Below are 22,565 nucleotides of genomic sequence, written 5' to 3'. Positions count from 1 at the left end.
GCAGTCACTCCACTACCAGATTTGAATCACCTTCTATAATCAGCTTTCTTATATTCATGTCCCTTGCCTTTTACAGTCCCTCCATGGCAGCAAACACCTCAGCCCTTGATGAATGCTCTTTGATAATTACTCCTTTGATGATTTAATGAGGAATTGGTCTGCAGTTGCCCTCACCTCATCTAGGAAGCCTAGAGTTCAAGTAACTTGGACTCCACCGATGGAAGGTTTTGTTAAGCTGAACTTTGGCGGAAGTAGTCAGGGTAACCCAGGTCTGTCTGGGATTGGTGGTATACTTAGAAATGAGAACAGCAATATCATTGCCTTTTTTTCAGAACTGGTGGGAATAGGACACTCTGTGAGGGCTGAACTCCTAGCTGCGGCACAAGGGATACAGATTGCTTATCAACTTGGAGTGCAGAACTTAATAATTGAAGGAGATTCGAAGGTGGTAGTAGGATGGTTGGCTGACCTGGGTACTGTCACTTGGGAGTTTAAGGATATTTTAAAAAAGGTCAAATATCTATTAAGGGACATTACAGTCAGATTTCAGTGGTTGGGGAGATTGGCTAATGCCTTGGCTGATTGTCTTGCTAAACAAGGGGCTATTTGGGTCTCCTTATATTGGTCTTCTCTGTAATGTTCTTATTGTTGTATATCAGCCTCTCTTCACTCTTCAAGTAATTTTGTCTTGTGCTTCAATGATTGCAATGCTCTTGCAAAGTTGCAAAAAGTGTTGATTAATGAATCTCTTTGTGTCAGCCAGTCTACCTCTATAAATGTCATTATGAGTAGCCATGTTAACAGCCTATGTCTTTAGCTTTGGTACCCATTGATGTAGGATTGGAATGACTCAATGATGAATGTAGGAGGTAACTATGTGATAGGGAGAGTTTCGTAGTGATTTTAGGACTAATAAAGGGTTAAAAGGGGTTTAGAAAATGTTCTCAATTTTATTGTTGAAATCTATAGGTTCTCTGTGGTATGATGAAACAATAGAGAATTAAAAAATTAAGCATAGGAGTGGAAATATTTAATCAAATTCTGTAGAGATAGAATGATGGATGGGATGGGTTGATTTAGTTTGATAAAATGACAGCATCCTGAAAGGTTTTCCATAAAAGAACATATGTTTCTCCTTGTGAGAAAAGATGCCAAATTGTTGGAAACTATGGAATTAGGTTGTTTTTTTAAATGAAATTTGGTATGGTGAAAGGTTGTTAAGATCTAGTTATCAAAAAAAGAAGAAAAAAGGACAGTTGTTTTGATTGATGGGGATGTCCAAATATGAGATAAAAAGGAGATGGCTGAGTACAAAATTATGAAAATGGTTGAACAAGGAAAGTTTCATGCTTCAAGAAAAAATCACCTGGATTAATTCCACTCTTTTGGGAATGAATGGCTTTTGATGATCTTATAATTGTTGAGGGCTGTGAATGTTTCTTGTAAAAATAAAGAGAAGATAGATAGAGAGGGGTGAGATTAAGAATTTGGAAACATTGAACTTGGTTCCTAGAATTACTTTAGAGCATAGGAGTCACCTGCTACATGTTGCAAATCTGTAGGCAATCAAATAAGCTCCATTCATTCGTGTAAAATGACCATATTTGTATTCATTCATGTGTAAAATGACCATATTTGTTTAGTAACTAAAAGGTTGATGGTTTCCTCCATCTCCCCTCCTTAAAGGGGAGGTAGCATCTCGTGCCTCTCCCTAAAATTTACCTTCTTTGGCTTTGAATTAATAAATCTTACAATTCACTGATAAAAAAAATGACCATTCATATTTATTACTATAGATCTATAATATCCAAGTGGAACTCAAGAAAAGAAAATTAAAGAATTGCCACTGTCTGATTTTAATTCATGGAAAACTTAATAACTCCTATATTATTTATTCAATGATTCTGAAATTTTAAAGACAAAACAAGTATAACTAATTAACTAGAAAAGTCCAACTCTATGGTTGGAGACCATAGGCAAATTGTGAAATGACAAAAATGCCTTTTTCTGTCAAATTCAGCTCAAATCACAAGTACCATCATCATGCCACATCAGGACCTGTTCTTAGGTAGAACAATTCTTCAGGAGTGTTAGTTGGTCCATTTCATATTGGAGTGCGTTAGCGCCCATTGTTACATTTCTTTCTATGCCTTTTGTTCTTTTACACTAGTTTTCTTCATGTTTCTTTCACTTAGTGTAGCTATTTTGTTTTCATTCTTTCTTGTTTTTGTTCTGTTTTGGCTCATTTTGATCTATCTATCTAACAATTATCTTTTCTCAATTTCCCTTTCATGTATCCATAACATGATTTGTTTACTTGGTCTGTGAATGCAGAGCCCCATACTCCCTGAAATTGATGCAGTTGATAAGGAACATTATACTAACAATTTTGGCAAGAAACAAAGCGCACTTGGTGATAGAGGAGTTTTGCCAAGTTCACCAATTCCTGTTTCTGTTCCGAGTCATTCTCGTGATGGTTCTTGCGGGAGAGAGTTGTATTACATGTAACTGACTCTTGTCCTTGGTGTTTTAAGCAGACAAAATTGTGTAAATTTTTTCTACCATCCTCTAATCCTCAGCCAAATTATTTCTGGTTGCATGTAGGAATTTTGCTATGTCACCCAGGCTATTAGGTCCATATTTTCTATTAAAGCATGTTTGGCATGTTTTCTCTCTGTCAATTGATGCCTTGTTCATAATTCTCTTTTTTTTTTTTTTTTTTTAAGTTCCATCAATTTGTCCTAGATCACATTTTGCATCAGCCACTACACTATGCCTACAGTTGTAATGTTTTATGGTCAACACTAGCACAGTATTATGACTCCATTAGTTTAATGCCTGTTCAGAAAACAAAATGCATGTGTGATTCGTTGATCTCTCATGCATTGTATTCAATCAAGAAAAGTTCAAGCCATTGACTACACTCTTCTTGAAGTATCATCTTGGTTTGCTTCTGGAATTATGTCTGTGGTTCAAATAGGACGTGGTAGTTATCCTCTATAAATTGAATATTAATTTAATGCCTGCAAGGTAGTCAGTAAATGGTGTTAGAAAATTCCCTATTGGAAGTCAACCATATGGTTTACTCTGGCTCTTTGATATACTTTTAGGTGGTAGGGAAAGAGTGCTGTGATTTATTTATGTTAAATTCTATAATTTAGGGTTTTCCATCAGCAGATAAGTTTGTTTTTCAACCTCTACAAACTTATGGTTGGTCTATGAATTAGTTTTGATCCCTGGATATGCATGTTATTCTATTAACCAAATAGTAGCACTCATCATTTTGAATACCAATATCTTAAGCCTGGACTTTTGATTGGGTCAGGTCAGCAAGGTCTCTGTCAAGGAGCCATACACCAACTGCAGGATCGCATTTAGCATGTCCATGTGGTTATGAAGGAACAAATTCTATTTCTGATCATGATTGCCATTCCATTGAAGAGCCCTTGCTTTCAAGGGTGGATTCTATGCAATCAACACCACCTATGAACACTAAAAATATGCTATGTGTGGTGAGTTCCATAAGCTGTGCAATCATTCATCCTGTTTTGTTCTTTCTTTTAACTTCCTTTGGTTACAGGTATCTGCTTTAACGTTCTTTCTCAGCACCTTTCGTCTCCAACTTTCTGCAAATAGCAGATTTAGTATGTATTTAGAAAACCAGCCAGGAGGACATGTTATTCGAATTGGAAGGAGGCTTTTACAGGTAGAAAAGCAGTAATTTATTTCCTGTATTTATAATTAGCAAATTTCTATTATCCATACAAAAATTCTAGTCAGATATGGATGAGTTTACTGTCATTTGTGATTCATTTGGTTGATAGTATTATCACATATAATTGTTTAGTTGATGGGATACTTTTTGGATGTCTGTAATTCAATAAACCCCTTGTGCTTTTTGTATGGCTATAATTCAATAGCCTCTTCTGTTGCATTAGTAGATCCTTTCCATCCAGTAATACATTGCACTTTTTTTGAATGATCAGTTTAATAAATATCCTACAATTTATGTCATGAGGAATGTTTATTTTATAATACCTTCTCAACTTTTATTTAATTAATTGATCAACAAATCACTTGAGCGTAGAAAAGGGAGGAAGAAGAAGAGGAAGAGAAAACAGAAGTGGAGAAAAGGAAGTTCAATTTGGAGAGAAAATTGTTGGGAAGTTAGCCCACTCAGTCACTCACTATATTAATATATCATAACGATTAAGATGTCCTCGGAAAAAAAGTAAATGAGTGATAGATACAATGATAAAAATAACTCTGCACTCCCCCTCAAACTAAGCATGGATGTTTATCATCCCTAAATTGACACGTAAACCATTAAAATTTGGCTTAGGAATTCCTTTTTCCATCTGATGTCAAAAAAGCTATACACTCTTCACTAGAGTTGACCTTTTCCTGGTAAAGTGTTGATTGACCTCAATATGTTTTATTTTGTAATATGCTGAAATATTGTTTGCAATGCTAATTGCTGCTTGGTTATCAGTATCACAATTTAGCTGTATAGGCTCTTTTACATGTACTCCCAAATCTTTGACCTTGGTTTTAAAAGGCAGCTGAGGCAAGGTGAGAGGCGCATGCCTCAAGGCGAGGTGCCCAAATTTTGCCGGCTTTGGTAGCCTGAGTCTCAAATCAAGGGGCATAAGCCTTAGTTTTAGTGAGGTTTAGGCCTTTGGCCTTTCGCCTCAATTTACATGAGGAGGTAGCCTTAAGTTAAAAGGGTTTTGGGTGGGGAAAAATTGATTGCATCAGGGGTAATTTTGGAAAAAAATAAAAGAAAAGGTGAAAACTCCAAAAAATGTAGGTTTCCATCAACCAAAATTGCTATTCCCTCTTTTCAGTTCAACCTAACTCAAGATTTCAAGAAGACTTCTCAGTGTTCTCACAAACCGAACTCAAGAATCAAGATTCAAGAATGTTGGAGGGAGGAAGACAAATCGAATCGTGCGTATAGTGGTACTGGTACAGGTCCTCCTCCTTCTTCTTCTTGAATCGTGCATACTGCGTTGTGCGTACAGGTCCTCCATCACTGCCTCCCCTTTCTTCTTCTCCTGTACGAATCCAGATTCAATTAAAATGCATTTCAATATTTCCTGAACTGAAATGCATTCCAGAAATATATTGAATCTGGATCAATATTAATTTTTTGTTTACTTATTTATTAATTTGTTATTTCAATGAACATGATAAGTTCTGTGATGATACATGTTGCATACAATGAACATGATATTGTTATTTATTAATTGGACTATAGATTTGTTATTCTCATTTGAATGTTTCCTTCCTTTTTTTTGTTGATTTATCCTTGGGTTATTTTTAATACAAATTTTGGCATGTTCAGCTTGATTTCATTAGGTTATTTTTTTAAATGATTTAGTCGTTTATATTAGACTTACAATATTCATTTTTTAACTACTTTAGCTCATTTTCCCTAACCTATTCAACCTAATTCTCTTCTGAAATTTAGAAGGAAAAAATAATGGTTTCCATAAACTGATTTACATCATTACATGTTCAAATTTTATATATAATTACTAGTTAGTAGTTAGTTACTACTTACTAGTTATCTTAGACTTCATACAAGTAATCTTGAAAAGATACGAACAATCAGCATTGTTGAACTATACATTAAGTCACAAATACTTATATAAAATTTCAATTATATATTTTTTCATAATTTTTAAGTTTTTAGTTTGAGGCTTACGCTTCAAACTGCCTTGAGGCTTACGCCTCACCTCTTTAGCACCCAACTGTCTCGCCTCCACCTTTAGCCTTTTAAAACCTTGGCTTTGACACTAGATCTTGCCACAGCCGATTGCATCTTATTCAATGTTTATTTTTGTTTTGATAATAGATTTTATAATACTAAAAAAACTAGAAGTTTGATAACCAATCTTATCATACTTTTGGATCTCAGCTTTCTAGTGTGACTCTACTGCTTCTTGATCTCCTCACCATGTTGAAGACTCTGAAACCTGTTCTCATGACACTCGAGTCTTCGGACTCTGAAGCCTGTCCTCAGTGGTCTTAGGAGCAAGGATAGACTCAGTTGGCCTTCTTGTCGGGCTTGTTACAAAGCCTTCTTGAGATTTTTCTCTTCAAGCTTGGGGAGATGTTGAGCCCCGACATTGCATGCAATCATCTCTTTGTGCTTCTCAGCCTTGTCTTCATGCTTCTTGGTGGGTTTGAGATTTGTTTCCCTAAGCTTCTTGCCCTCATCCAATTATACTAGATTATCACCTACAAAGGCACAATAGCTTTATGTGGAATGCCTATTATCTACTGTATCAACCCAATCTGCATAGATAAAAGCCTCCAGATGACCATGATCTGTATAGAGATTTTCTTTCCTAGAGTGACATTTAAATAGGCAAGAATCCTTTTGATTGCTTCATCATGTGGCACTTGTAGCTAATGCATGTACTGGTTGGCAATGTCCATATAAAACATGAAATATCTAGAAAAGTAAGGCAGAAGTACAACAACCTCCAAACTATTCTGTCTTTGCTATTGGCCCTTGTATTCTAACAAGTCTCTTTTGTAAGTGTTAGGATTAGGATCAATAGGATAGCAGCTGGATCAAAGATTTCAAGGTGCCAAGGCAAGGCTAGGTGGCAGGGGGGGGGCGGCGCCTTGTCACCTAGGCAATGGATTTCTTCAAGTAAAAATATGTATCCTAGGGTTCCCTGGGTTCCATAACCATATTTCCTTATTATCCATAATTTTCATGATAAAAGTATAAACTCCATGTTAAAGTATAGAAAATCAACATATTCATGAGAAAAACAAAGAAGAAAGAAAAGAAATTTCAAAAAATATAAGGGCTGAACCCCTATTTCTGTTATAGGAAAATAAGAAAAGAAAGGGTGGAAGAAGAAAATTCATATATAGTATAAGATGTAAACCAGTCCTCAAAATAAGTGTAAACTTAAAAAAATTAGGAAGAAAAAGGAGGAAGAAAAGTAAGAACAGCAGTACAAGAGAAGAAGATGGAGAAAAGAGGAGGAAGAAGAAGAAAGGTTCGAATAATCCTTCCCTCCCTTCTCTAATCCTTTTTATTAAAAATTAATGTTAAAATAATTACAAGTATGCCCTTAAGTGGGCGGCCAGCTAGGCAGTAACATAAAGAGATCAAACAAAAAGAAATAATAGGCCCATTAGCTAAGGAAAATAGAAAAAAAAAATATTACAAGAGAAGATACTAGGACCCATTCAGCCCAGTCTCTTTATACTCCCCCTCAAGTTGAGCATAGATGTCAATCATGCCCAGCTTGCTTATATAGTGTGTCATTTTCCCTCTCGGAACTCCCTTGGTCAAGATGTCAGCCAATTGTTCTTCTAATGTGATGAATGGCAAACAAACTTCTCCTGAGGAAACTCTTTCCCTTATAAAATGCCTATCAACCTCAATGTGCTTAGTTTTATCATGTTGAACAGGATTATGTGCAATATTGATAGTTGCTTGGTTGTCACAGTAGAGCATCATTGGCTTCTCATAGTTAACCCCCAATTCTTCTAAAAGGGATCGTAGCCACAGTAATTCTGACACACCATGTGCCATTGCCCTGTATTCTACTTCAGTTGAGGATCTAGCAACTACAGACTGTTTCTTACTCCTTTATGACACAATGTTCCCAGTGACCAGAGCACAATAACCCGAGGTGTCTCCTATCATCAATACATCCTGCCCAATCAGCATCAGTGAAAGCTTCCAGCTTCATATGTCCATGTTTGGCAAACAGAATACCTTTCCCTGGAGTACCTTTCAAGTAACACAAAACCCTTTCTGCAACAACTAAATGAGTATCTCTAGGAGAATGCATAAATTGACTAATAACACTTACTGCATGGGAAATGTCCGGTCGAGTCATGCAAAGATATAATAACTTCCCAAGCAGTCTCTGAAGCACCCCCTTATCAGATAAAAGGTCACCATCTATAGCTGAAAGCTTATGATTGGGATCAATAGGAGTGGAGATTCGTTTAGCTCCAAGTTTACCAGTCTCAGCAAGGAGATCAAGGACATATTTACGCTAAGAAATGAAGATACCATCCTTAGATCTAGCAACTTCAATGCCCAAAAAATATCGAAGATCTCCCAAATCCTTGATCTCGAATTCAGCGTTAAGAAATCTTGAGGTTATTGACCTCTTGAGTGTCATTACCTGTGACCACAATATCATCAACATAAACTATCATAAAGGTCACCAGAGAGCCATTTCTCTTCAAGAACAGGGTATGATCAGATTGAGTTTGTGTAACCAAAGGAGACAAGAGCAGCCCTGAACCTCTCAAACCAAGCCCGATGAGACTGTTTGAGACCATAAATAGATTTCTGCAGTTTACACACCTTGCCTTGCATTTCCTTCCCATACACCCCTGGAGGCAAAGACATATAGACCTCTTCATGTAGGTCTCCATTCAAGAAAGAATTTTTAACATCAAACTGGTGTAGGGGCCAATCAAAAGTAGCAGCTAGAGATAACAAAACCCGGACTAAGGTCATCTTAGCTACAGGAGCAAATGTCTCAAGATAGTCAATACCATACATCTGAGTGTAGCCTTTAGCAACCAGCCTAGCCTTAAACCTCTCAATAGATCCATCAGAGTGATATTTAATGGTAAACACCCATTTACAACCCAATGGTTCCTTCCCTTCAGGCAAGTCAATAATATCCTAGGTATGGTTCTTATGCAAAGCATCCAGTTCAGTCATCATAGCATCCCTCCATTCAGGTTTAGATAAGGCTTCCGGTACAGACTTGGGTATCACATGGGAAGAAACAGAAGCAAGAAAAGAGTAGTAGGAAGGAGATACAAGGCTGTAAGATAGGTGTTTGGAGATACAATGGGCTGTACACTTCTGCTTACCCTTGCGGAGAGCAATAGGAAGGTCAAGGTCTGGGAAAGATGTAGATGGTCAGAGGAAGGATGAGGAGGAATTACAGGAGAATGAGGTGGAGGAGGAACAGGAATATTGGAGGTTGATCCAGTGGGAGAAGTGGACACATCATGAGAGGACTCAAGAGGAATGGGAAGAGGAACAAATGGAGACATAGCAAAGGGTTTTTCAGATTTCTCCCCCTTAGGAGAAATACTAAAGAAAGGAGATAGCAAATATGACATCTCGATATACAAAGCGGGTGCCACTAACTGGATCAAAATAGCAATATCCCTTCTGTGTTGAGGCATATCCCAAAAAAACACATTTATGAGCCTTAGGTTCAAATTTGTGCCTTTGATGGCTGTGAACATGCACATAGCAAGTGCACCCAAAAACACGGAGAGGAAGAGAAAACAAATCCGAGAAGAGAAGGCTAAAGGGGGTTTTGAAGTTAAGAACCCGGGAGGGCATACAGTTGATCAAAAAGGTAGCAGTAAGGACAACATCTCCCCAAAATTTTATAGGAACATGGGATGCAAACAGGAGGGATCTAGCAACTTCAACCATATGCCGGTTCTTCCTTTCCGCCACTTCTGCCACTCTGTTCTGTTGTGGAGTGTAGGAACAAGAACTTTGATGAATAATCCCAAAGTTTCAAGATAGGCAGGGAGGGTTTTCTCAAAATACTCCTTAGCATTATCAAAACGGAATATTTTGATCCGAGTGTTAAACTGGGTGAGGATGAGTTCATGAAATTTTTGCACAATAGCTGGTAAGTCATCCCTGGATTTCATGAGATAAATCCAAATGTTATGAGAGTAGTCATAAATAAAAAGGATAAAGTACCTGTAACCCCCCATAGTTGGCAAATGATATGACCCCACACATCAGAGTGAACAATATGAAAAGGAGAAAGAGATATTTTATTGCTTACTGAATAAGAATGTCTACAATGCTTTGCCAGTTCACACGACTCACAATGAAGACTCGATAAAAACACTCTCTTAAACATATCTGGAAACAAATGACTCAAAGCAGAAAAAGACAAATGACCAAACCAAAAGTGACATAACAAGACTTTGTCAATGGACTCTGACAAGATTGACTCTAAGGTAACTCCATGAGGTGGTCCAAAAGCTCTATCCGGTGTGTCTAGCAAGTATATTTCGTTCGCCTCATGGCCACTCCCAATCATCCTCTGAGATTGTAGGTCTTGAAAAACACAATGAGTGGGAAAAAAGGTTATGCTACAATTCATGGATTTAGTTAAGTTGTTAATAGATAAAAGGTTTGTATTAAGTTTAGGGACATGAAGGACAAAGGATAAATAAAGGGTGCCAGAGGTCTTTATATCCCCTTTACCAGAAATGGGAGCAAGAGACCCATCAGCAAGGGATATTTTCTCTTTATCAGAGAGAAGGTGGTATGAGTAGAAGAGATTAGACAGGTTGGTCATGTGGTTTGATGCACTGGAATCAATAATCCAAGGGATTTTATGATTACCTGAAACTGAAGCATGATTTGTAGAAGCACGAATACCTGAGTGAGCAAATGCTGATGATAATGATGTGTTGCTAGAAGAGTGAGATGAAGAAACAATAGTTTCCAAGTGATTTAACAGCCTCCCATAATTTTCAAAATCCGCCTTCATTGCTGCCAACTGTTCAATGGTTGATTTTTTTCATTCTCCTTATTTCCTCCTTCAGGTACTATAGCAACATTAGCTGTCTTAAGCTTTCCTGCCTGACTGCCCTTCTTAGAACTGTTGTTATTCTTAAACCTGTCAGGATGAAGCTTCCAACAAGTGTCCTTTGTATGCCTTGGTTTCTTGTAATATTCACATATCTTATCCTTTTTCTCAGTAGGACCCTTTGGCTTTATTCTAGCATGTGCAGAGTGTTCTGTAGGTAGACTCTGTAACTGAACCTGTCGCTTACTCTCCTCACTGCTTATCATAGCATATGCCTGGGAAAGAGTAACCTCATCTTTGGCCAGGATATTTTACCTAATGATGTCAAACTCATGGTTGAGTTCAATAAGAAATTCAAACACCCTATTTCTTTCCACCGACTTCCTATACATTTCAGCATCATTCTTACTCTCCCATACAACTGTCTCCATAACACCAATTTCTTGCCATAGGGATTTTGGGTATGGAATAGTAGATTGCTACACTCTTCTCCCCCTGTCTTAGGTTTTTCATGTCACTTTTCAACTTGTAGACTCTGGCTATATTCAACTTCTGTGAATAGGTCTCAGTAACACTGTCCCATATCTCCTTGGTTGAAGACATCCAGAGATAATGCTGACTTATATGAGCTTGCATAGAGTTGACCAACCACCCAATGACTGTATAGTTCTCCTGCATCCATTTCTCAAATTCAGCGTCTGTCTCTTCGGGTTTTACTTTATTACCTATGAGATACCCGAGTTTTCCTCTACTATAGACATAAATTCTTATGGATTGTGCCCAAGCAAGATAATTTGTCCCATCTAGCTTGATTGTGGTCACACCAGTCAAAACGGAATCTACCAATCTAAGGCCGGAAACCGGCACTTGCTTGAACTCACTTCTGTATGGCTCCATTAATCAAACGAAAATAAAAAAACCATAAATTTGGTCTATATAAACTTACTTGAAGTCAAACCAGAACCCAGATGCTTGAAAACTAGGGTTTTACTCCGTCCAACTGTTGGGGGGAAGAGAGAAGATGCAGTCGCTCCTACCAGAGTTTCCCAATCTCTTCCAAACCTGAACCACCCTCCTTTAGGAGTCAAAAGACACCTCCCAAGCACAGAGTGCCACACCCAAAGCTTCACTTTTACTTGTACCTTTGTAAATCTCTAGTCGGCTAGGGTTTTGGGCAGCAATAGAACAACACCACTTCTTGGCAATATCCAACCACATCTAAACTCTCCAAACCCTCTACCAACTAAGCCAGAGATCCTCGAAGCTATAGAGAACCTATCTCTCCATACACTCTCTTAATCAAAGGGTGTATGGGAAAAGAGGAAGAAGAAAAGAAGGAAGAAAGAAACCTGCTCTGATACCAAGATGTAAACCAGTCCTCAAAATAAGTGTAAACTTAAAAAAAATTAGGAAGAAAAGTAAGAGCAGCAGTACAAGAGAAGAAGATGGAGAAAAGAGGAGGAAGAAGAATAATGGTTCGAATAATCCTTCCCTCCCTTCTCTAATCCTTTTTACTAAAAATTAATGTTAATATAATTACAAGTATGCCCTTAAGTGGGCGGCCAGCTAGGCAGTAACATAAAGAGATCAAACAAAAAGAAATAATAGGCCCATTAGCTAACAGGAAAATAGAAAAAAAAAGTATTACAAGAGAAGATACTAGGACCCATTCGGCCCAGTCTCTTTACAGTACAAACACAAACTTTGTAAAGAAAAAGAAGTAAATGTGTTGATTAGACAACAGTTTAAGTTCTTCCTTACTTATTGGTTCAGGTTTTGAAGTCTTTCAGGGTTCAATACAGCATTTAGCAATGTTTGTGTTGATTAAACCCTAACAAATAAGAAAATAATAAAAAGAAATTAGTACATAAACACACAAAATGAATATTTTAGTTTAAAATCTATTTTAAATTATAATCTCAAAGAATTAAGATAATAAAAGTTTTTTCTAACACACTATAGGAAGGTGCTTGGTGATTAGGCGAGGCTAGCCTCCAAGAGCGCCTTGTTGCCTAGGCGTCGCCTTGGCAATTATGAGCTGGATTGACACTTTGCTTTTTGAATCTTTGAGAAGATTGTAAGATATTTATTTTGGGAGATAAAGATTCCATTGTTGGACCAAGCAACCTCTATGATCTAAAACCACTTGTTCTATAGATTGAAGCAAGAATGAGTGGAAGAGAGAAGGAAAAGAGATGATGTTAGAGTCGAAATATCACTCACTTGCACACATCCCACTTTTTATATGTAAAGATAAAGATGGTACTCTTGAGTACATAGTACACTTTAAAATAAATATCAAGACTAGTTTGCCCTTCTTAAGTAAACACTATATATTAACTGACTAAACTGCCCTCTAGATAATAAAATAGTATACTCCCCCTCAGAATTAAATAGAATGGATTGGCAAAACAGGATTCATGTAGCCAACCCCATATAGTTAGGGTAAGCAAGGTTCAAAATATCGATACGCCCTAGTACTTAAATTAACGCGTTTTTTTATATTTTTTTAGTTTTTTTTTTCAAAATTTGGTTTTTTGGCATATTTTTTATTAAAAAAGAGTGGTTCCCGAAACCCCTTTAAAAAGGCATATTGTGAAGCCACCGATAAGGGGTGAATGACGATGATGACATAACACTCCCCCTCGAAGCAGATGGGTACATATCATATAATCCCGCTTACTAAAAATGAAGTCTACCTGAGGATGAATCAAAGACTTAATAAACAGATCAGCTAACTGATTCTCAAATTTAACATAAAGAGTAAGAATATCCTTCTAAGCATCTTATTACAAACCTTATATGTGGCTGTCAACTTCAATATGTTCGGTCCTTTCTTGAAATACTAGATTAGTTGCAATGTGGATAGTCACTTGTTTATCACAATGCAATCTCATAGGGAGTTATTCCCCATTCTAGTAAAAATGTTTTGACCCATATTAGTTTACACGTTGTATGTGAAAAAACCCAATGTTCTGCTTATGCATTTCGACCTTTCCAAGCTGTTATGCTTATTACTTTTACTGGTGACCAGATTACTTCCTAGAAAAGTACAATATTCTATGGTTGTTCACCTATGTGAAGGTAAGGCTGCTCAACTAGCATTTTCAAACAACAAATTTCTATGATCTCAGACAACAATTCATGAGGAAGCTTTCAAGTAATTCAATATATGATAAGATGCCTGCAAGTGAGGGTTCTAGGTCCATTTTTATAACTAATCATACTTATTGTAAATGTAATGCCAGGGTGAGTAATGGTACAAGATCATGAGCTGGAAAATATGAGAATGCAGGTTCCAGTCTGTGAGTGGCCACTTTGTGCCAAAAAAGCCAAAGGTTAGGATTGAATCTAGTTTAGCCCTCTGAAGATCCCAGATATCTAGGACCAACATTGGGTAATGGGCTTTATCAAGCTCCAAGAATATGAGCAAAGTGCATCCAAACACACAAGGGAATATTAAAGGGAGGCTCATGGCCATAAACTAATTTGAAAGGCGACTTGAACTGAAGCCCCTGAGATGGTATGTGGTTAATCAAGAAGGTAGCTTGTAGAACAACTTCCCTCCAAAACTTCTGTAGCATATACATCTAAAGAAGCAAGCTCCTCATGATCTCTATAAGGTGTTTATTCTTCTCTTTGCTATAACATTTTATTGTGGGTTATATAGATACAAACTTCTATGGATTTTATTTTTTAATCAATGAATTATTTATTGTTATTAATAATTTAATTTTATTAATAATTGTTAGTTAAATTTGTTTTAGTTTTTATTTGATTTACTAATTTTTATTATTTTTAAATTGAATCTATATATAGAATAGATAGAACTAATGCATTTTATTCAATTTAATGGACTAATTGAGAGAGAATTAGTGGATGAGTTGTTGGAGAATAGAGAGTTAATGGTATGATTAATGATTAATAAGGAGAGATGATTGGAGGAGTTAATTAGACAGAGGAAAAAAATAATGGTAAGTTGATTAGGGGAGATAATGGGAAAGTCTGAAAAGTGATTGGTTACTTTAGTTATTTTTTCAATTTATATGCAACAAATAAATAAAAAGAAAAAAAAAACAAAGATTAATACTCAGGAAGATATCCTTGTTTTAGTGTGTTGTGTGTGTGTGGTAGTTGATTAATAATCTTATGTTAATAATTGTGTTTGGTTGTCACTGATTGCAATCTACTTCAGGACTTCGTATTTTTCTGAAATTTCTGTACTTTTCCTCTTTATCTAGGCTATTTTCTTAGTTTGTGTCTAGAAATGCATGAAGGTAAGAGTACTTATTGTCTTGCCATTTTCTGAATTGAATTTTTTCAGAAAAGTAGTGGACCATTATTGGAAAATCATGGTGAAGGGAGCAGCAGCATTGGGACCTTCCTCGGTTGGGCAATGGCAGCTATATACATGGGTGGACGGCTTCCCCAGATTTGGTTAAATGTGAAGTTTTATGACAGCTAGTAGATTTATAAAAAAAGTTTCAATCTTCTAATGTTTATTTGTTATTTAATGCAAAATGCAGTGACTTTCAAATGTTTTCTGTTTTGACTTGCTTGTTTGGTTTCATACTTTGTGCAAATTTTAATTTGGCTTAGTCTTTTGCATATTGGTTGTCATCCATCAGTTATCTATTATTGAATCTAACTTTATGCTTTGAATTAATTTTGCAGATTAGAAGAGGACATGTTGGGGTAGGTCTATTCTATATTTGTCTTGGAGTTCTTTATTTGCATTATAGAGGAAATGAATTTTCCAGATAAAGGATAGGTTTATAGTTCCTGTCTTTGTGCTTAAAGTTTTTCCCCCTAATGTTAGTATACTTTATCTTAGCCCCAAAAATTAATACTGACGTTTGCATATGGAAAATCTATCCTTGTTAATTCATAACACATACTTTCATTGTTCCTTCTACCTTGAAAAGGGTATCTTGCGGTTGTTATCCAAAATATACCTCAAGATTGTTCAGCAGATTTAGTGGAGTGGACCCCTCCAAGTTCTAGAAAGTTAAATCTTTGATTTTTTTTGGGTACATACTAAGCTCTTCTTTCACATCAACTGTAGGGACTTAATCCATTAATGTTTGTTTTTGCATTAGTTGGAAATGCAACTTACGTGGCAAGGTGATTGTTACTTTTAAATTTAAATAATTCTTATATTTTGATATAAGATTAAATTGCATCATAATGGTTTTTTCTCCTCTTTTTCAGTATCCTTGTTAGCAGTCTGAATTTGTCTAAAATCAGACCAAATTTACCATGGCTAGTTGATGCAGGAGGATGTATACTTCTAGATTGTTTTGTATCCTCTTTTGTGTTCTATTCTATCAGTTTGATAAGATATTTGATGGAATTTCAATTTAATAGTCATTACATCTCTGGAGTATTGATATGAGTTATTTTGGCATGGGTATTCCATGCATCTGTTAAGTGCTTGTAGTTTTATTTTCTTGGTGCATGAAGTTGAAATCTTGTGCTAGCTTTATTAGTTTGATGATGGTATATTTATAATAATTATTTGATTTCGAGTATTAACATGGGTTACTATAGCATTGCTGTTTGGGATCTTTCTGATGCAATTTCATGCAGCATTAAAATTCATGTAGTGTTTAAATGCTTGTAGTGTTTATTTTCTTGGTGAAAGCTCAAATGGTAGAGTAGTTTCATCTTTTAGTCATTTCTTGATCTTTTTGAAATGTATCATATTTTACTGATTGAAATTTATTGTGTAATTTGTATAACTTCTGTTGAATGTAATCATATGTGAAGAATATTTCATTGCATTAGTGGTTGGAGCCTTAACATCTTTCTAGATAATTATTCAGTTTCTCCATTTCCGTTATTGGAAACCCAAGGGTCCAATAGACAAGCATAATGACACCAGTTTTACTTATTGACTGCCAAGTGGTTTGCAATAATTGTCCGGTGATGGTAAGTCTCTTTTTGAAATGTATCATATTTTACTGGCTGAAATTCATTGTGTAATTTGTATAACTTCTGTTGAATGTAATCATATGTGAAGAATATTTCATTGCATTAGTGGTTGGAGCGTTAACATCTTTCTAGATAATTATTCAGTTTATCCATTTCCATTATTGGAAACCCAAGGGTCCAAAAGACAAGCATAATGACACCAGTATTACTTATTGACTGCCAAGTGGTTTGCAATAATTGTCCGGTGATGGTAAGTCTCTTTACCTCTACTCCTACCTCTCTCACACAGACATGTACAAAATGATTGATGTAGAACAAAAGAGTTACTATCATGATGTAGAACAAAAGACTTCAGCACTATAGCAGCATCCATGACTGATTGTTTTAAGGAAATGGAGTAAAGAGGCAGAGAGGAGCTTTTAATGCCTCTGGCACTCGCCTCATGTAAAAGGCGTTTGACATGTGTGCCTCAGAGGCATCAACACCTCTGGCATACTTGGGAGGCTATTTGTTCATTGACAGTTTTTTTTGGTGAATTTTCTGAAAGATCCCTGCCTGTAGCACTGGATATCATTTCTCAGAGATGGAATCCATGGTTCTAGGATGTGAAGGGAGTTCACTGTTTTCACCTGCCAGAAAACTTCTTTCTTCATTTCACTAAAAATATCAATAACCTGCTTCCACCATTTTGAATCTTGTAGTCTCTTTCTACAATTGAATATGGATCTATGAATAAAATACTTCTCCTTGATAAAAAAATTCTCTTGATCACTCAAGACCATAAAGCTAGTTGGTTTGTCAACAATCTGCAAATTTGCTTACTAAATATGGCTTTATTCATTTCATGCATTTTCCTAAAACCAAGTCCACCTTTTTTGTCTTACATTGCCTTTCCCATGCAATTGTGTGCATTACTTTCTTCTTGCTCTGCCCAACAGAATTCCTTCTCCAACTTCTCCATTTTGTTTGTAGTTGTCCTTGGGATTAGAGTTGTACTAATAACATAGGTAGGGGGACTTGAATAACTGTTTTCATCATAGTACTTCTACCTGCTTCAGATGGGAGGGGTCTTGAGATAGGAGAGAGTCTACTATTCTTGTGTGGCTTGATGGAATTCAAGCCAACGTGGAGATTTGTTGAATTGTGCCTTAAATTCCTGTATATGGCCCGCTTTATGATTTGACCGGCATTTGTTAAGAATGCTGGGTCAGATCAAGCTTGGGGGTATACTGGGCTCTTGGGTTTGTGTGAGGTTGCTCAAACTTGTACTCCATTTTACTGATTTAGTAGATTTCTACTCCCCCCTCTCTTGTGAATGTAGGCCAAAGGTTGAACCACTCTTGAGTTAACTCTTTTTCTATTTCTTTTCTGCTTCTCTATTCGTCAATCAAATCTAGATCTTGCTTTTGTAATTACAAAGTCAATAACTCAATAGCAAAACAATCTACTAGGCTGCCTTATTGAAGCAATTGCATTGAAGTGTCTACAAATTTGTTCTTGTTTTTGATCCCCTAGTCTTGTCTCATACAAGAATAACAGATTTGTCTTGTGTATTTTGCATAGTTTCCTTAAAAAATGAATGGTGTGAGGTTTATTAACCCTTGACCATTCCAAATGAGAAATTCCATTTCTATTAAAAATATAGAATTTCAAAACACAGGCATAAACCATGTAGATAAAAAAAAAAAAAGCAAGAGGTTGGGTGTAGAGCAAATATGCCATGCTTTTTCAATATGGGGAAAGTTTTCAACTGGCTTTAGAACATCATTTGGTCCCAGGCTTGTCCTTCAAAGCTGTTAAAAGACTGAATTGTGAGATTCTCATTGTAAAGGCAGCCTTGGTTCTATCCATTGTTTTTCACCGGACATTGCTTCTCAACACCCTGTTTAATGCACTCGTTAACATACTTGTATGGCTTTAGATGACTTCCCTTCATCTTTTTATCCATCTTTCTCTTCAATTCTTTCTTGTAGCATCCTTACTTCAGTTACTTTATAATGCCAATTCTCAAAGCCATCGTTTGTAGCTTGAATTTGTGTACCTATATTTGGTTCAAAGATTGACTTTCTTGGTTGGCCTCTCTTACGCAACCTGGTCCTGGGATCCAAATATCTTGAATCCACTCAATTTGGTCATACACGTGACTCAAAAAATTCACTCTATCAATGTTTTAATGTAAAAACACATTTGGGTGCTTGTAGATTGTATTTTTAATTGTGCCAGTTTTTGAATGAGAACGCTTGCTATGAAACTGATCAACTCACCAATTTGAGGACTCAGTTGACCAGTCATCATCTGCCCGCAGTGCTTCTCAGAAGCCCTAACACCTGCTGGTGATCGATTCTCCTAACATTTTTCTTTCCCATTGATTCCTTCATCCTTTGAGTCCTCGTCAAATCTTGTCTTGCTCATGCGAATGAGAGGTACTCTACACCCATCCCTTATTTCTTGTAAATTTTCAGTTAGTGTTTCTTATCAAATTTATATTTCACCTTGAGCCATTCCCTAGGCATGTCTCTCTCTCTTTCAACTGTGGTCACCCTTGCCTCTTCTAAGATGTCTCCACTCTTTTACATTTTGTCCATTGATGCCCGAAACTCTCTTCCCATTTGTAGTAATGAACATTCTAGTGAATAATTGAAAAAGTATTTCAATTTTCACTTGAATTCGTACATATAACCCTCTAATGAGATGACGGTTTGATGGGCTTTTGATCCTCAATCACCTCAAGAGTAAGCCATGACTAGAATATAGCCTTACTATATTCCACTAAATATTGTGGAAGAAAATGTAGTTGAAGTCATACATTTTGGACCCATATTTTCTCCCATTGACTTTTTAAGGCCCTGTTCGTTTTTTGGAAAGCTATTTACCTGGCAAGTGTTACTTGGGAAACACTTACCCAGGTGAATGAACTTACCTGTGTTAGTTTGATTCTCAGATGGGAAAGTTATTTATGCACCTGGGAGATGGGTATCACTTACCTGGGTATGTGATACCTATTTTCAAGTTGGCTCTACATGAACTTGAAAAATGAACATGGGAAAAGTGGTCATGTTCCACATTTAGAACTGTTGTTGCATGTTTTTTTCCATTGTCTCAACATGGGCTTGGATATGTGTAAAGTTAAACCTTTTAACAAGTGTTGAATCGCCTTCTCTGCTACTTCACAAAGGTCCAGCTGTATCTTGAGATGCTTTACTTTTACCATTGCCTTCTCTGCCAACATCTTTGCCAGATCTATATTCATTTAAGCCATCTCCTCCTCGGTCATTTTGCCTATATCTTTTCACATCTGCTATCTCTTTCACCCTCCTGGTTAAAACCCAAGTTCTTGCTTTATTTCAACGACAAAGCCTATAGATATCTCAAACCTCTAGGTATAAATAAAAAGACCAAAATGGGTTATCGGTTTAGTAGTGCATAGGTTTTACTGAAGAGACCTACTACTAGAAAATAAATTTAAAAACCTTAAAAATAGTATTATCCTAACACCCAAAAACTTAAAAAGTCTCCATAAGTTCCTTTTGTTGCTTCAATATTTGCATTTATCCATTTCTTAGTCTATTACTTTAATCAATGGCACTTCTATATGTGGCCTAACTAATGTAAATCTTGGTTCATCTCTATTCTTATCTTCCATCTTTAATGTACCCAAGTTCCCTTTTTGCTTCATTTCAGTTAGTAGGCTAACTAGATCAGTTAATTGCTCAATTACATTCTCTCTCTTGCTTTATGTTTCAGGAATTCAAAATGGGACAAGAGTTGATTGGCATGAAGTTGGATGATGTATTATTTTGACAGTGGTGGACGACAGCGTATTTCTGTCATCTCTTACACCCATCCGATGTTGTCTCAATCATCCTTTTCTCTAGAAAAAATTTTTGGTCCCTTCATTGTGTCGAGTCATTTTTGGAATGTGATTATGATAAGTAAAATACCATTACAATTTCTTTCGGTTCTAGGAGTAGGGAGTCTCAAAGTCTATTTTATTTGTTTAATTATAATATCTAGGTTCCAATTAAAATTGAGTTCTATAACGAGTTTAGATAATACTGAGTCTTTGTTGATTACCATTCAATAGTGACATGACTTTATTTATTGAAAGGGAAGTATGGAATGTTATTATTTTTGAATTTTTTTCTTGTTAAAATGCAATAGTATGGTACTTACATTAAAATCTTGAGATGTCAGACTGACATAAACACTTGCTTCATTTCAGAATTTTTGGGCTGATAGGGTATCATCACTTGAAATGTAAGAGATCTTGTTGTTGACGGATCAAATTGCATATATCCTACTCATTGTTTTTAGGTTAAAACTTGATCTTCCCTGAGTTTTATGGTAAATACTAAGACCTCCCTTCTCTTTTCAAAATGGACTAATACCTTCCCTGTTGTCTGATGTTATCAGACACAAATCTCCCCTCCGTTGGGAATCTGTTAAAATCCAATTTCATGCGACCTCTTGTGTGTTAAGAAAACGGTAGAAATCCTTTCAGTTTTCCTCGCTTTCATGGGATGATTTATCTCTTCTGCTCTACTTCTTTGGAACCCCATACGCAAGAGCTGTTCAAGCTAGAATTTGAACATCATCCATTATCATTATAGAGAAAAGAAAAGAAAAGAAAAGGTGGGAATTATTCCAAAAATTAATAGGATAATTTCCTCTCTTGTCGGTGAATACCCTTTATAATAAACATCAAGCAAGGAAACAAGAAATTGAACTTGAAAGGTCATAGGAAAATGAAATTTACTCAAAATGTTATTTATGAAGTTCTCAACAGATGTTATGAAGCTCTCTTCACAAAAGTGCCGGCCTTCAATTCCAAACAGGGAGATGGGAGACTCCGGACCCTCAATTTCTTGCAGGGACGAAAGTCGCGAAAGCCGATGTCCATGGAAAATTTATTCTACGCTTTCTTTAGTTTTTGGTTAATATCTTGGTGTCTTCTTTCTCCTGTTCTTTTTCTTGAATGTTTTTTCTTCCTAATACTCCAGACTCCCAGGCTCCTGAGTAAGAGTAAGAATTTGGGGGTTCATTCTCGATCAAAATGGCTAGATCTTTGTTAGCGACTTCGCCCCATTGCCGGGGATTTAGGCCAGAGCTGTCCCGAGTTATAGTGCTTCTGTTGTCGCTCAAAGGGATGAAGAAAACAAGGGATTTAACCTTGGAGGAATTCTAGGGAATATTTATAAGATCCTGGTGAACCATACAATGATATTCGCTCAAATCATTACAAATGATTGATCGTCCATCATAACAAAAAGCTATAACTAACTCTGATTCTTTTGCAGTAGCTTGACACGTCAGCAGGATTACTAATGGAATCAGTGGCTAGCTGTCGCCGGCCAGAGGAGGAATAACAATCTTTAACAGGTTTCTGATAAGTCGAGGTTATACAACAAACTTTAGGGAGATCAGGAGATCGGTTATCTCTGTCTTCTGTGGCGATTCTGCTACAGATTGTGGGTTTTCAGGCATAGTTGTCACTTGTCAGTTCTATAATTCTTCTATGCCTTTAACCTGATCATTGACCAAGAGGAATGAGATCAAACCAACAAGAAGACAACAACATCATAAGTCCTACTGAAAAGAAATGTAAATAGGTTTGCTCACAATTCACGAAGTATCTTACATTAATTCTTGAAAACCATTTTTACCCAAAAAATAATAATAATAATTCTTGAAAACCATGAGAGCGTCAGTCATGGCTATCGTTGGTCATGTTGGCCAGATTTTTATTGCTTTTGTAGAGGGATTGGAGCTCGTTCCTTGAAGGCCAGAATTTTATTATTCTTGCACGGAGTTCCTTCAATGACGACGGGATGCAACTGTGATGTGAATGGTGGCAGTTACTATTGATCCAAGTTGAAGATTATCGAAGAGTCTTATGTGATTTGATTGGAGTAGAAGGAGGTATTAGACTTTTTGGTTAGAAATAAGGTGGTAATTCTTCTGATAGGAAGGTCTTAGTCAAGTTGAATCCTTTTAACAGGGAAGGTGATGTTGTCCGAACTAAGGTGGAAGAGTAGTAGATAATGTCTTGTA

General features: G+C 36.4%; 1 protein-coding gene across 3 annotated transcripts in view; it reads left to right on the top strand.

The window, feature by feature from the left end:
• Window positions 1-20,667, top strand: part of LOC148845750 (PQ-loop repeat family protein / transmembrane family protein) — a 35,561-nt gene extending 14,894 nt beyond the window's left edge. For all 3 annotated transcript variants that reach the window (XM_088953049.1, XM_088953051.1, XM_088953050.1), the window contains 9 exons: window positions 2,335-2,504; window positions 3,326-3,512; window positions 3,581-3,706; window positions 14,905-15,024; window positions 15,255-15,275; window positions 15,646-15,704; window positions 15,792-15,882; window positions 16,394-16,511; window positions 20,259-20,667. In XM_088953049.1, coding sequence (XP_088809175.1) covers window positions 2,335-2,504; window positions 3,326-3,512; window positions 3,581-3,706; window positions 14,905-15,024; window positions 15,255-15,275; window positions 15,646-15,704; window positions 15,792-15,882; window positions 16,394-16,477 — 858 coding nt within the window. In that variant the 3' untranslated portion in view covers window positions 16,478-16,511; window positions 20,259-20,667. The remainder of the gene's footprint in view (window positions 1-2,334; window positions 2,505-3,325; window positions 3,513-3,580; window positions 3,707-14,904; window positions 15,025-15,254; window positions 15,276-15,645; window positions 15,705-15,791; window positions 15,883-16,393; window positions 16,512-20,258) is intronic.
• The last annotated feature ends 1,898 nt before the right edge of the window (window positions 20,668-22,565 follow it).

This window comes from Nelumbo lutea, chromosome 7 (assembly GCF_056320005.1).
Source record: "Nelumbo lutea isolate HS-2025 chromosome 7, American lotus-T2T, whole genome shotgun sequence".
Lineage (NCBI taxonomy): Eukaryota > Viridiplantae > Streptophyta > Magnoliopsida > Proteales > Nelumbonaceae > Nelumbo > Nelumbo lutea.
The sequence above is the reverse complement of the archived record's forward strand: the minus strand, read 5'-3'. Positions and strand labels throughout refer to the sequence as shown.